Raw genomic sequence first — 14,923 nt, 5'->3', positions numbered from 1 at the left:
TCCGTGCTGTAATTGTTATATGGTTATATGGACATATAAAAGTCCACTGCCACGAGGTCCCGCGTCGATCTTCTGGGAGAACGCTTGGAACTGCGTGACCTTCTGGAGTGTCTCTGTTTGAGCGAGGCCTAGAGGGCTTGATCAGGCAGATACGAGGATCGAACCCGCGGTGGGATAGGTACAGTAGTTGAACTGTAATTGCGAGTTTGTTAAAATAAAGATTAGCTGTTCAAGTGCTTGATTCAGTGATTTTACTGAAACTAGACTGGGGGGGGGGGGAAGCTTAGATACGAGCAATTATCAAGAGTGGGTGAATCGAGAAGCAGAAGACATATGTTCAAGGTGAGGGGGGAAAGATTTAATAAAAATCTGAGGGGTAATATTTTCGAGTAAATGGTTGTGGGTTTATGGAATGAGCTGCCAGAGGAGGTAGTTGAGGCAGGTATTATCGCAACGTTTAAGCAACATTTAGACAGGTACATGGATAGGATAGGTTTAGAGGGATACAGGATAGGTGGGACTATGGTAGATGGGACATGTGGGCAAGTTGGGCTGAAGGGCCTGTTTCCATGCTGTAAAACTCTATGACTAACATGAATTACTTCTGGGGTGCAATGTTTCTAGCTTTGTTCCACATGGAAAATGTTATAAGCATTATGTTCTTATGTTGTGTTAACATTTTTGTTCTATAAATAGGATTTCACTCAAAAATCTAACCGTGGATCAATCACAAGATGTCAGAAAGGAATAGGGAGCATTGCAGTGAATCAATTATTTTCCCACATGCACGTCAGACCAGGAGACCGACTACAGGGTGAATCAGAGCATAGAAGAGTGAAACTACAGTTGTCAGACTGAGTAATAAAGTGTTAAATAAAAAGTGGTCATGTTTGAGTGAATCTCGATCAATCAAATATAATCATGAGAGGTTGGAGATCTATAAATGTCTCGAGGAATTAAATGAGCTTGCTGTCACTAACAGAGACTGTGAGAGAGAAAATTACCATTAAGTCAAGGATTCTAAAGAAAGACAGAACTGTTCTCTTCTTTGATGAGATTAAGGGCCATGTAACATAGCTTTTCTTCTCATTCCACCATTCTGATGCAGCAATCAATGACATTAAACTGCAGCCGTAAAATATGGGTCTGAAATTTCTCCTGTTGATCAGTTGAACAGAAATGCTGCAAGTTCTGTTCCGATGGATTTCTTTCCTGGCCACTTTTTCTTTATTATAATCGTTCCCAGTTCTACCGCCCGACGAGTGTTTTGGGCGGGTTCCCCATCCTACCAACTGTGATTCTACAGGCAGGCATACTGGGCGAGCCCTCCTCCGAGGTGGGTCCATGGCAGGTGAGTTGGGCCAGCTTCCCGGGAACGTCCAGGACAAGGGACCGGGACACAGTCGTCCCCGCAGAGGAACACAACGAGGATCTGGAGTTGGTATTGAACCAAGTGGTGATCGCAGGAACGGGGCGGAAGTCTGACCTCCAGCCTGCGTCCAGCTTTCGTGCCACCGATCCTCCGGTGGGCACTGAAGAGGTCAAATATAAGCAAAAGTAAGATGAATTAGAAGACTGAAGAGTCATGTATAAACACAGGAGAATATCTAACGAGGCACAGTGGCACAGCTGGTGGAGATTGTCGTTGACTTCAGAAAGAAAAATCAGCCCAGTCACACAGAACCTGTGCATCAACAACTTAGCAGTGGAGCAGGTGAAAAGCATCAAGTTCCTGGGAGTGCATATAACGGATACCTTAACTTGGACGACAAACATCACATCTCTGGTTAAACGGGCACAGCAGCGTTTGTACTTCCTCCGCAGGATGAGCAGATCACACCTCCACCCTCCCATCCTCACCACATTCTACAGAAGCACCATTGAATCAGTCATGACCAGCTGCATCTCTATGTGGTGCGGCGGCTGTACAGCTGCGGACTGGAAGTGCCTTCAGAGAGTGGTGAGGACAGCGGAAAAAATCATTGGGACTTCTCTTCCTTCCATCATGGACATTGGTTACAAACGCTGTCTGACAAGAGCTAAGGGCATTACCAGAGCCCCCACACACCCACAATATGGACTGTTTACACTGCTGAACTCTGGGAGTAGGTACCACAGCATGAAGAGTGGGACAACCAGGTTCTGCAACAGCTTCATCCCCCAGGCCATAAGACTATTGAACTCACAATCAAACTGAGGCTAGAACTTTCTTATACATTGCCACTTTTAAAAACTTTCCTACATATCTATTTTACAGAACTATGCACATGAAGCACTTTTTATGGACACACTAAGCACTTTTACTGATCGCCTGATATAAATGTTATATTCTGCTGCTACTTTGAAGAGTCAATGCAACAAAATTTCGTTCAATGTGCACTGTGTCTATGTGTATACCTGAATGACAATTAAAGTTATAAACAAAAATGGTGCCACACACCCGGGTCCAATCCGGGACCTCGGGTGCTGTCTGCGTCTGGAGTTCGCATGTTCTCCCTGTGACTGCATGGATTTCCATCGGGTGCTCTGGTTTCCTCCTACATCCCATAGATGCGTGGATTTGTTCAGCAGAGATTCACTTGCACCTGCTCCAACCTCATCTACACTATCAATGTTTCAAGATGTGGACTCTTATACACCGGCGAGACCAAAAGTAGACTGGGCGGTCGTATTGCTCAGATCTCCCAGTTGCTGAACACTGTAATTCTCCTTCCCATTCCCACACTGACCTTTCTTTCCGAGGTCTCCTCCATTGTCAGCGTGAGGCTAAACGCAAATTGGAGGAACAGCATCTCATATTTCGCTTGGGCAGCTTGGAGCCCAGTGGTATGAATATTGATTTCTCTAACTTCAAGTAACCCTGGCATTCCCTCTCTCTCCCCATTCCTCCCACACCCAAGTCGCATTAGCTTCTCGTTTTCACCCAACAAACAGCTAACAATGGCCTGTTTCCTTTATCATTGTTACTTTTTTGAATATCTTCCATTCATTGTTCTTTATCTCTCTACATTGTTGCCTATATCTCTCGTTTCCCTTTCCCCTGACTGTTCTGAAGATGGGTCTCGACCCCAAAACGTTACCCATTCCTTCTCTCAAATGATGCTGCCTGTCCCACTGAGTTACTCCAGCTTTTTGTGTTGATCTTTGATTAATTGGTTAATTGGATGTTGTTAAATAGCCCCTAGTGTGCAGGGAGGTGATGTGAAAGTGGGATAACTACGAACAAGTATGAATGAGTGATCGATGATCAGTGTGGACTTCGGGGACTGTTTCTATGTTGTATCCTTCAGTCAATCAGTCGAGAGAAGATTGTAGAGAGCTTCCACCTATGCTAGGAGGCATGAATGAGCAGTGTGGTCCTGTTGAAAGATGCACAATGCAGGATCCGCGCCAGAGGAGCCAGAACAGAAGCCTTCAATGTTTAAAGTTGCTGTTGGCATTCGCCTCGGGTGAATGCTGGTCCCAGCTGCATGTAAGTTTGAGGAGGAGACGTGTGTCTGCAGCTGAACTTTGCATTTGTGTGAGCTGCATACATATGTATTCAGCCGGTCTGCCACAGTACACTTACACTGACAGCGAAAAAGCAATTGGTCTAGTCTGAGAAGTGATTTCCGGCTGCAGTTGGAGCTAGAAGGTGGCATATTCATGCTTGTTGCAAAGCCAAGGTTGCGTGGCTTTGAGGAGTGAAACATTCACTTTGCACCTCAGCTTCATCAAATGCAATGCATTTTCCATTCCATCTCCCACTATCCCCTGGCTGGGTTTGCCAACTAAAGTACCATAAGTGATAGGAGTAGAATTAGACCATTCGGCCCATCAAGTCTACTCCGCCATTCAAGCACGGCTGATCTATCTCTCGCTCCTAACCCCAATTCTCCTGCCTTCTCCCCATAACCCCTGACACCTGTACTAATCAAGAATCTATCTATCTCTGCCTTAAAAATAGCCACTGACTTGGCCTCCACAGCCTCTGTGGCAAAGAATTCCGTACATTCACCACCCTCTGACTAAAGGAATTTCTCCTCATCTCCTTCCGAAAAGAACGTCCTTTAATTCTGAGGCTATGAACTCTGGTCCTAGACTCTCCCACTAGTGGAAACATCCTCTCCCCATCCACGCTGCCCCGGCAAGGCCAGTAGTATAATCAAGGAAGGGTCGCACCCTGGCCACTCCCTCTTATCCCCTCTCCCATTGGGCAAAAGGCAAAATGCACAGCTCCAGATTCAGGGACAATTTCTTCCCAGCTGCTATCAGTCCACTGAACCAACCCCACCAACAACTCGAGAGCAGACCTGAGCTGCTATCTACTTCATTGGAGATGCTTGAAACATAGAAACATAGAAACATAGAAAATAGGTGCAGGAGTAGGCCATTCGGCCCTTCGAACCTGCACCGCCATTTGATATGATCATGGCTGATCATCCAACTCAGTATCCCATCCCTGCCTTCTCTCCATACCCCCTGATCCCTTTAGCCATAAGGGCCACATCAAACTCCCTCTTAAATATAGCCAATGAACTGGCCTCAACTACCTACTGTGGCAGAAAATTCCACAGATTCACCACTCTCTGTGTGAAAAATGTTTTTCTCATCTCGGTCCTAAAATACTTCCCTCTTATCCTTAAACTGTGACCCCTAGTTCTGGACTTCCCCAACATCGGGAATAATCTTCCTGCATCTAGCCTGTCCAACCCCTTAAGAATTTTGTAAGTTACTATTAGATCCCCCCTCAATCTTCTAAATTCTAGTGAGTACAAGCCAAGTCTATCCAGTCTTTCTTCATATGAAAGTCCTGACATCCCAGGAATCAGTCTGGTGAACCTTCTCTGTACTCCCTCTATGGCAAGAATGGACTATCTTTGGACTATCTTTAATCGGACTTCATCCTGCATTGAACGTTATTCCCTTTGTCATGTATCTGTACACTGTGGATAGCTCGATTGTAATAATTTATTGTCTTTTCGATGACTGTTAAGCATGCGACAAAAGCTTTTCACTGTACCTCAGTACACGTGGTAATAAACTAAAAGCAAACTCAGATGTGAACCGCGTTCCTCTGTCCTCTGTAAATTGCACTGAAGACATCAAGACTTATTCCATGAAGGGTCCCAACCTGAAATATCATCTGTCCGCTCCCTCCAAAGAAATTGTAGGGAATCAGTGTGAAAATAGGCCCTTCGGCCCTTCAAGTCCGCGTTGACCAAGGATCACCTGCACACAACACACCATGGGCTACTTTACAGAGGCCAATTAGTCTAGAAACCTGCATGTGTTTAAAATGCGGAGGAAACCAGTGCACCCGGAGAAAACCCATATGGTCATATGGAGAACGTGCAAACTCCATACAGACAGCACGTGTTATCAGGATCGAACACGGGTCTCTGGTGCGGTAAAGCAGCAAATCTATCGCTGTACCACTGTGCCGCCGACAAGAGAGTTCACTGCAATGACCTCTCCCCGATATCTATTACTGCAATAGGTGGCGCAGCAGTTGAACTACTGCCTTATTGCACCAGAGATCCGGGTTTGATCCTGACTACGGGTGCTTATCTATACGGAGTTTGTACGTTCTCCCCATAACCTGCATGGGTTTTCTGCGAGGTATTCGTTTTCCTCCCACACTCCAAAGCCGTACAATTTTGTAGGTTAATTGACTTGGTATAAATGTAAAATTGTCCCTAGCATGTGTAGGATAGTGTAAATGCGCAAGGATCTCTGGTCAGCACGGACTCGGTGGGCCGAAGAGCCTGTTTCCATGCTGTATCCCTAAACTAAACTGAAAATCGGTCATTCATGCTGATACATGGAACTGCAGATGCAGGAATCTTGAGGAAAGCACAAAGTGCTGGAATAATTCAGAGGGTCAGGCAGCATTGGTTGAGGGAGTTGATAGGTGACTTTCAGGACTGGACCCTTTATCAGACTGATTGTATTATGTGGGAGAGAGCTGGACAAGAGAGGTGGGGGGCGGGACGAAGCCAGGCAAGTCCCCAATATCCAGCTATCATTTGCCAGGCTCGGCCCTACCGCCACCTCTTTCCCCCCCCCCCCCCACCCCCTCCCCTGCTGCAATCAGTCTGAAGGGTCCTGAGGTGGAAGTGTCACCTCTCTGTGTCCTCCACAGATTCTGCCTAATCTGTCAAGATACTCCAGCACTGAGTGTTTCTGCTCAGTAATTTATGCCATTGTATGCAGTCATTGATGTAGGTCATGCTTAAGAAGGAACAGCAGATGCTGGAAAATCGAAGGCTGACAAAAAATCGAAGGCTGGAGAAACTCAGCGGGTGAGGCAGCATCTATGGAGCAAAGGAAATAGGCAACATTTCGGGCCAAAACCCTTCTTCAGACTTGATGTAGGTCATGTTCATAGATGATAGGAGTAGAATTAGGCCATTTGGCCCATCAAGTCTACTGCCATTTAATAGTAAGATTAAACGAGAACTTACCAGTTTGAAGTTTGATCTTGATTTTATGAGGAGTTACGATGAGCGATTACGTGAAGAAGGGCCGCCCGTCTGCGTGAGCGTCAAACTTCAACGCAGCGGTGTTAAATCACAGATAAAAAAGAAGACCTGAGAATAGTAAGATTGTGAAAAACTAGAACTTCCATATGACCTTGATAATATGAGGTTGGGAGCGGTGGGCACGTAATCGCTCATCGTAACTCCTCATAAAATCAAACTTCAAACTGGTAAGTTCTCGTTTAATCTTACTATTTTACTTTGGAGTCACGTGAGTGACTACGTGAAGATTTCAAAGCTCTGTGATTTCACGCCGGTTACGAATCCAGGCTCACACACTGAATGGATTGACCATGGATGAGAGTATTATTAAAGCATTCAGACATAACGTAGTTAGTAAAGACACTGATGCTTTAAAATAAAGAAAATAAATGTTTTATTAGCTTCCCCTCCGAACCTGTGGGAAAACTAGGTAACAGAACTTAAGATGGCACGAGCAAATACCCCTGGTCCGATAATGGGTTTGTTATAAAACCGCTGGAACGTTCTTTCGTTCACCCATCCTGCAGCTGCTAGGATGTCATCAAGGGGCACGTCCATCGTTCTTGCTGCCGACGTAGATGCAGCCCTGGTGGAGTGAGATTTAAAGATATGAGTATTTATTCCCGCCACCACCATTATCTCCTTTAACCATCTGGAGATATTTTGTGTTGACACCTTTCGGTGTGGTTTCTTGTGGCTGATGAGGACCGATTGTTCTGAGCCTCTGAGGTTCTCCATGACTCTCAGGTAGTGGTGTAAATGTGTTACCACACACAATCGTTGGTCCTCTGGATATGCCAGGAACTGGATCTTCATCCCTGGCATTCCTGCCCTGCTCTGTTTGATCAGGTCCTTAACAACGAATGTTATGTTATTCGTATTGCTGGTCATGTAGTCCAGTCATAGTTTTTGTAGTGTCTGGGCTCTTTGGGCTGTTATTAGCGCCATCAGCATAACCACTTTCAATGTTAGTTTTGACAAAGATAAGGCCATTGGCTGTCCCCACTGACGAAGTAAGGTCAGTACCATGCTCACATCCCATGTGTCCGTGTACCTAGGCCTTGGGGGTATCGAATTGTTAATTCCCTTCATGAATTTTATTACGAAGGGGTGCGTTCCTATCGGCCCGTGCCCTGCCTCCAGTGTCAGATAGGAGGATAGTGCACATCTGGCACTGTTGATTGCGCTATAACTTAATTTATAGTAATAGTACAGGGCTGATAGGAACTCCAAGACATCCGTTATCCGAACTGTGTTGTATGTTATATCGTTTGCATGGCAGAAAGCTTCCCACTTCTTAATATGAGTGGCGTACTGTTTTTGGTACTGTCCCTCCATGCCTTTGTGATGACATCCACAGTTCGTTCGGATAATCCAATGTCTTGAAATGGCCTCCTCAGAATCTGCAAACCAACAAATTAATCCGGTCAGAAAGTGGATGGTTGCTCCCTGAAACTGGGTTTACTAGGAGATCTCTCCTCTTAGGTACAACCATTAATGGCTGGACTATGATCCCCAATATTTTCGGGAACTAGGCTTGTGTAGGCCAATCTGATACTACTAAAAAGCCTGTGGCTTTGTCTTGCTTGATTTTAGTCAAGCATCGGCTTATGAGGCAGAATGGTGGGAAAGCATAAATATACATTCCTCCCCAGTTTAGAGAAAATGCATCCACTGACTCTGCTCCTGGGTCCGGCTCCTAGGACACATATCTGGGTAATTGATGGTTTAATCTAGATGCAAACAGATCCAAATCTGGAGTGCCAAATTGTATAGTTATTTCATTGAATACCGTACGATTCCACATCCATTCTATATTATCATTAAACATTCGTGACCTTGCATCTGCCACCGTGTTATATGTTCCTGGTAGATATACTGTCGTGACCCAAATATCCCTCTCGATGCACCAGTGCCAAATGAGGTTAGATAATCTGTCACAGGATACAGATTTTACACCACCCATGTGATTGATATTAATCTGGATTTGAACATGCACATGTTGCATGTTGTTACAGAGAGGGTTGAGCCCATATTGTGCCCCCAACAATTCTAGGTAATTGATTCCATATAGTTGGAGTATAGTAGACTCTTGCTCATTCCATCTGCCTCCACAGCTCCTGACTGTGTTTGTGGCTCCCCATCCTAAACCGCTTACGTCGGTTTGGAGAAACACTGATGGGCTCTCAAGTAAGATTTTTCTTGAGCTGAGTCTTATGTTTGCCATCCACCATTGTAGTTCAATAATGGCTTCAGCTGGTAACCGCATAGATTTGCCAAACTGACCTGCATGCAATTTCAATGCTTGTTCCTTTGCCCGCTGTAAATGCTGGTAATACAAAGGTCCGTAGCGTACTGCAGGAAAGGCAGCTACCAATTTGCCAATTACACTTGCTGTTTGTCTGATAGTTGGTTTGTGTTTTTCTATCAGATCATAGCAGGCTTTCCTCAAGTCTTGTTGTTTGCCTTTAGGCAAAGTCACCAACATGGTTACTGTATTGATAGTAAATCCTACGTAATCAATTACCTTGGTAGGAGTTAATTTTGATTTAACTGGATGGATTAGGAACCCAAGTTTTTCAAACAGGGTTTTGGTTGCCTTGACTGTTGCTTCTGCCAATTTTTTGGTGACTCCAAAGATGAAAATATCATCCAATTATGCCATGGCTATGTGATTTTGAGATCTTAGCAGCCCCAGAATTGGTTTCAGTAATTTGGTAAACAGTCTAGGGACTGATGTCAATCCATTTGGCAGAGCCTCGTATTGCCATCATCGACCCATCCAGGTAAACTTCAAATATCTCCTATACTCTTTGTGAATAGACACCGAATAGTATGCATCTTTGAGGTCGATGCATGCCATATAGCCATTTTTGGAAACCAACTGAGTTGCTGTTCCAAAATTGTCCATTTTAAAGTATTTATATTGCACATATGTATTGAATTCCATAAGATCCAAAATAATACGGATCCCTCCATCTTTTTTCTCTTTTGGAAATAAATTGGATATAAATTGGTGAGGTTCTGTGTATGACCTCTCAATAACATATTGTCAGATAACGTTTCAATTTATTTTTGTATATTCATTGTCTCTTTTTGGGAAAAGACAGATGTGCGAATATTAGAATGTGTTGGTGGTGGTGATGAATTCAAATTGAACTCAATTTTGAATCCTTCTATACTGTGCAGTATGAATGGATCCTTAGTAACCCAACGCCATTCTTTTAAGAAGTATTTTAACCTTCCCCCCCACCTGTAAGTGAGGTTCGTCTGGTATGTTCCCTGAGGAACTGGTTTGACTTACCTCTGTTGTTACTGGCGGCGTGGCGATGGTTTTCGTCCGCGAGGTTTGGGGAGCAGAGCTGGTGGTTGCTCTCTCCTCATCCTCGCTGTCGGCCTGCTGGGGCCTGCCCCTAAAAAAGACCTTGACTCAGGTGTGAATCTTCCTCCGGTGCCTGGCTCTCTAGGTGTAAAAACACCGAGAGCTGTAGGGGTGGAATCTCGTGGATGGGCCCCTGGGTGTAGGCTGACCTCTTGTTATGAGGCGCACGGTTTTTGCCTGGTCATCCAGGTCCTGTACCTGTCTTGACAGGTCTTCCCCAAACAGGTAGTTTGTGGGCTGGATGTCGCTAGCTTTGCAAAGAGCTGCAAACTTCGAATTTATTGCTGGTTTTATTGCTTCTTTCAGAATGCAGTTTATTTCGAAGCGGGCATTACATAGCAGTGCCATGGTATCCTGTTCCCGGTCAGTGAGGAGGCCTCCTTCCACACCTCCTGCAGACGAAGTAATTCCAGACCCCAGCAGGTTTAATACTTTTTGGAACTTCAGTTCCTGGTTCCTGATGATGGGACCTATTTGCCCCCAAATTATACGGTTCACTGCTTGAACCTTGAGGGAAGCACAGTTAGATGGTGGGGGGTACCTGTTCAGGGTTTCTTCCTCCAATCTCCCCTGGGAGTGTTCCCCCCCTGTGCTTCCAAACTCTGAATCTGGGTAATCCCCGTATGTACTTCCCTCTTCCATGGGAAAGACATATTGCTGCCCAGAGTATGAGGCTGCTGGCACGGTCTGTAGAAGGGACTCGTGCTGGTATTGCTCCTTTCTCCGGAGTTTATCATTGTGGAGCAGCTTCTCCATAAGCTGCTCCATGTGGGAGAGTCGTCCTCGGACGCTTCCCGATAAGGGAGTGTATCCCTCTTCCCCGGACTCATCCGAGTCTACGGGTCTGGCAGACTTATGGGTGGCTTTACGTCCCGCCGGGACCACCACGGTGCTTTCCTCCTGCACCAAGTCTGCTGCTGCCGGTTCTGATGCCGGCAGCAATGTCAGCGAAAATGACCGTCGTCCGCTACCGGGAATGCTGCGGTCTTCGGCAGCCGGTTTCCCCGTGGACCGTCTCTTCGACATTTTTTGGGGCTCTGAAAAACAAATAATTCCTTAGCCCGAACAGAAAGCGCAGGGTAAGTGGTTCAACTTTTCTTACCTGCCGCCTTTTTTAAAATCCCAACGGCTGGGAGGACGCAGTGCCTCTCCAATCCGTTGCGCGCGTTGCTTTCAGATGTAATGACGCGCATGCAGACGGACGGCCCTTCTTCACGTAGTCACTCACGTGACTCCGAAGTAAAATCAAGGCTGATATATCTCTCCCTCCTAACCCCATTCTACTGCCTTCTCCATATAACCTCTGACACCCGTACTAATCAAGAATCTATCTATTTCTGCCTTAAACATATCCATTGATTTGGCCTCCACAGCCGTCTTTGGCCATCAATTCCACACATTCACCACTATCTGACAAATGAAATTCCTTCATCTCCTTCCTAAAGGAATGCCCTTTAATTCTGAGGCTATGAGGCCAATAGACTATTACATCTCTTTCCAGCATAAATAGCATTACAAAAAGCAACTGGTTTCTCATGAAATGCCTTCTTAGCATGAGTAATTTCACTCTCTAAGAGGGTCATACTGCAAGGAAACAAGTCCTTCAGCCGAACCCGCCATGCCAACCAAGATGCCCCATCTAAGATGGTTCCATTTGCCCATGTTTGGCCCATATCCCTCTTAACCTTTCATATCCACATACTTTTCTAAGTGTCTTTTAAATGCTGACATGTCCCAAACATTCCTTCATCTCCACAATCCCGTCCAGCAGAAGATACAGAAGCCTGAAAGCATGCACCACAGAAATAGCTTTTCTCCCCTCTGTTATTCAGATTCAGGGACAGTTTCTTCCCAGCTGTTATCAGACAACAAAATCATCCTACCACATCCAGAGAGCAGTCCTGAACTACTATCTATCTCTTTGGTGACCCTCGGACAATCCTTGATCGGACTATGCTGGCTTTACCTTGCGCTAACCGTTATTCCCTTATCATGTTGTTGTACGTCCTTCGTAGTCGACTTCAGTGTTTTTGTTTGTGGGTCTGGAGGTGACTGGTGAGACCAATCCGGGCCCGGAAGGCTCGCTCGCATATGGGACACAGTTGGGTGGGTGCTGCAGTAGAAGTTGAAGTGGCTTGAGTCTAGCGCACGACGCGTTTTCTCTGAGCTTCTGCGGTGCGCTTCTTCTCAGCTGCACGCGCTCCTGTGGTGATCTTGCTTCGCCCAGTTGGGCGGTACGGGTCCTGAAGTCATGACTTGTGCTTGACTTGGATTAAAGTGAGGGAGAGTTTCGCAAACGTCAGCCTCACTCTCTCATTTCGGCCTATCTGGATCCAGTGGCAAGACATAGTCAAGGCATGTATCTATACTGTGAATGGCTCAATGGTAATCATGTATTGTCTTTCTGCTGACTGGATAGCACACCACAAACACTTTTCACTGTACCTTGGTGCATGTGACAATAAACAAAACTCTAAACTGTATCCGCCTTCTGAACGGTTCTTCCACAATATTAGTGTAATGCCTTTTTGATCCATGTACCTGTCTGAGTTCTCGTTTAGTTTACCTGCACTTTGGGGTGCTCAGAGATTGTGGAAAAGAATTAATGCAGATGGAAATCGATTCTCTTTTTCACAACCTGCGTGGGTTTTCTCCGAGATCTTCGGTTTCCTCCCGCAATCCAAAGGCGTACATGTTTGGTGGTTAATTGGCTTGGTGTAAATGTAAATTGTCCCTAGTGTGTGCAGGATGGTGTTTGTGTGCGGGGATCGCTGGTTTGTTGCGGAGTCGGTGGGCCGAAGGGCCTGTTTCTGTGCTGTATCTCTAAACTAAACTAAACTTAACTAAACCAGCTGCTAAAGTAGATCCTCGTGCAGTTAGTCAGGGCTGGCTTTGAATCCTGATGCCAAATGTTAATGCAAACATTGCAACACTTATTGAAATGTAGCACCATTGGCAGATTATTGGAAGTTCAGGCTTTGTCCTTCAGAGCAAAGTAACTGTCGGCTTTGGTGACGCTTCTCCCTTTGATTCTGTAGCAGCGTATCTCAGATGCCTATAAATAACACCTCCTTGTTGCTAGAATCATTTAAATAATGTTGCTTAGATTTTGTCACATATGAGCTATTGTGGCTCGAGGAGAGAAGAAAATAAAATCCCAGTGGAAGCGGAGTGGAATGAAATATGAGGGCACCTTCGTTTCCTCAAGTTAATATGCCTCATGCAGATTTTAATGAGGTCACTGCTATTGTTAAATATGTTTATTTGGCCTGTCATACAAGCACATTAATAAAAATGTAGCATCATTGCTAATGAAGTGTGCACAGATGAACACACTATTAAGAAAGGAATAGGCAACAACCCATGGTTGTGGAGCTTGCGAGAAGTGACAGAGGCATTCTTTAGCACTTTAGCACTACATTTAACCATTACTTACCCCGGAAACAATCAGCTCCCCTCCCAGGTTTTGGACTTCTGCCTTCACTTTGCTGCAGATGTTGAGTTGGTGGCAGTAGAGTGCGATACGTTGCAAATAGGCCAACAGATCTTGCTTACAAGCCGAATCGGGACACTGCAAGAAATCAACCAAGGTGTCACATTAGAGTCCGCAGATGCTGAAATCCTGAGCAAAAAAAAAAAAAAACTGCTAGAGGAACTCAACGGATTAAGAAAGAGAGTTAAGAGTCTTTTATTGTCATACTAGAACAAGTGCGGACCCGTTGGGTCCCCGTCACCCAACGCAATATTCCACCACTCACCCATAGCCCCAACTGTGCGGGCGAGGCTGACAGTTTCCCGTTGTGACGCCAGAGATCCCCGACAAGTGGGAACAAGACGGACGGCAAGTGGGAACGTGACTGCCAGGTTTACTAAAGTTTAAAAAGTCAATAACTTGTAAAACATAACATCAATCTGAACGAAATTTGCTAGTTCACATCGCAGGTCAATGGTTAGTAAGGTGGACCTAAAAATGTTGTGCTATCGTGTACTGTTTTGCAGAGTTTCGGGAACAAACAAACAAACAAACAAGATGAAAATTTTAGTAATGTACTAGATTAAGTGCAGCCCCATTGGGTTGCTCCCCCAACGCACCCGTTCCCTACCCATAGCCCCCACGGGAGGCGTAGTCCTCCAACTCAAGCCGTTCCCGAACATAAGATACCAGCACTCCCCTTGCCTCCCTCAGCAGTGGTCTTGAAAAAAAATTCCAATTGCACTTGCCCTGCATGTTGCAATAGCAATTCACCCTCCCCCTGCTAGCTTATCTATTGTGACGTTATCAGTTGAGGCTGCCATTGTAGCATCATCAGTTTAAGCTGGTCGGTTTGAAATTCAAGGTATTTTGATTTTTTTAAACTTTAATCAGTAATAAGTCGAGAAATAAAGCATAAAATGTTCAGTGAAACTGTTCTCTGCCAAGCGGGGAAAAATGTGAATCAGAATATGTAAAAATCTTGTGAAAGCTGGCATTTTTAAAGCTTAATCGCGAATAATGTCAAATATAGGATGAAATCATCATTGAGGCTGATCTCTGCTAGCTGAGCTATTGTGACGTCATCAGTTGAAGCTGCTGGTTTTAATTTCAGTCTTTTGACATTTTTAGATATTTAATCAGTAATGAGTTGAGAATAGGTCGAGAAATAAAGCATAAAATGTTCAGATAAGGTGTTCTCGGCCTCGACGGGAAAAATGTCAATTGGAATATGCAAAAAATGTAATCGTTATTGGGTAGTGTTTTTGCGAAGATGTAAAGACAACCACATACACACACACATATACACACGTACCAGATCAGACTTTTAATAAGCATATGATGATAGATAGCTAGACGTACCAAAACGGAACAATTAAATGAAGGTCATAAGGTCATATGGAAAAGGAGTAGAATTAGGCCATTTGGCCCAGCAAGTCCACTCCACCATTCAATTATGGCTGATCGATCTCTCCCACCTAACCCCATTCTCCTGCCTTCTCCCCACAACCTCTGACACCCATACTAATCAAGAAGCTATCAATTTCTGCCTTAAAAGTATCCACT

At 45.0% G+C, this 14,923-nt stretch overlaps 1 protein-coding gene across 1 annotated transcript in view; it reads right to left on the bottom strand.

The window, feature by feature from the left end:
• The window catches only part of LOC116970170 (catenin alpha-2-like), a 161,427-nt gene that overhangs the window by 43,613 nt on the left and 102,891 nt on the right, over window positions 1-14,923 (bottom strand). The window contains exon 2 of the mRNA XM_033016875.1: window positions 13,322-13,456. Coding sequence (XP_032872766.1) covers window positions 13,322-13,456 — 135 coding nt within the window. The remainder of the gene's footprint in view (window positions 1-13,321; window positions 13,457-14,923) is intronic.

Source organism: Amblyraja radiata, unplaced genomic scaffold (genome assembly GCF_010909765.2).
Source record: "Amblyraja radiata isolate CabotCenter1 unplaced genomic scaffold, sAmbRad1.1.pri scaffold_5_ctg1, whole genome shotgun sequence".
NCBI classification, from domain to species: Eukaryota; Metazoa; Chordata; class Chondrichthyes; order Rajiformes; family Rajidae; genus Amblyraja; species Amblyraja radiata.
This window is presented reverse-complemented; position numbering and strand designations above follow the sequence as displayed.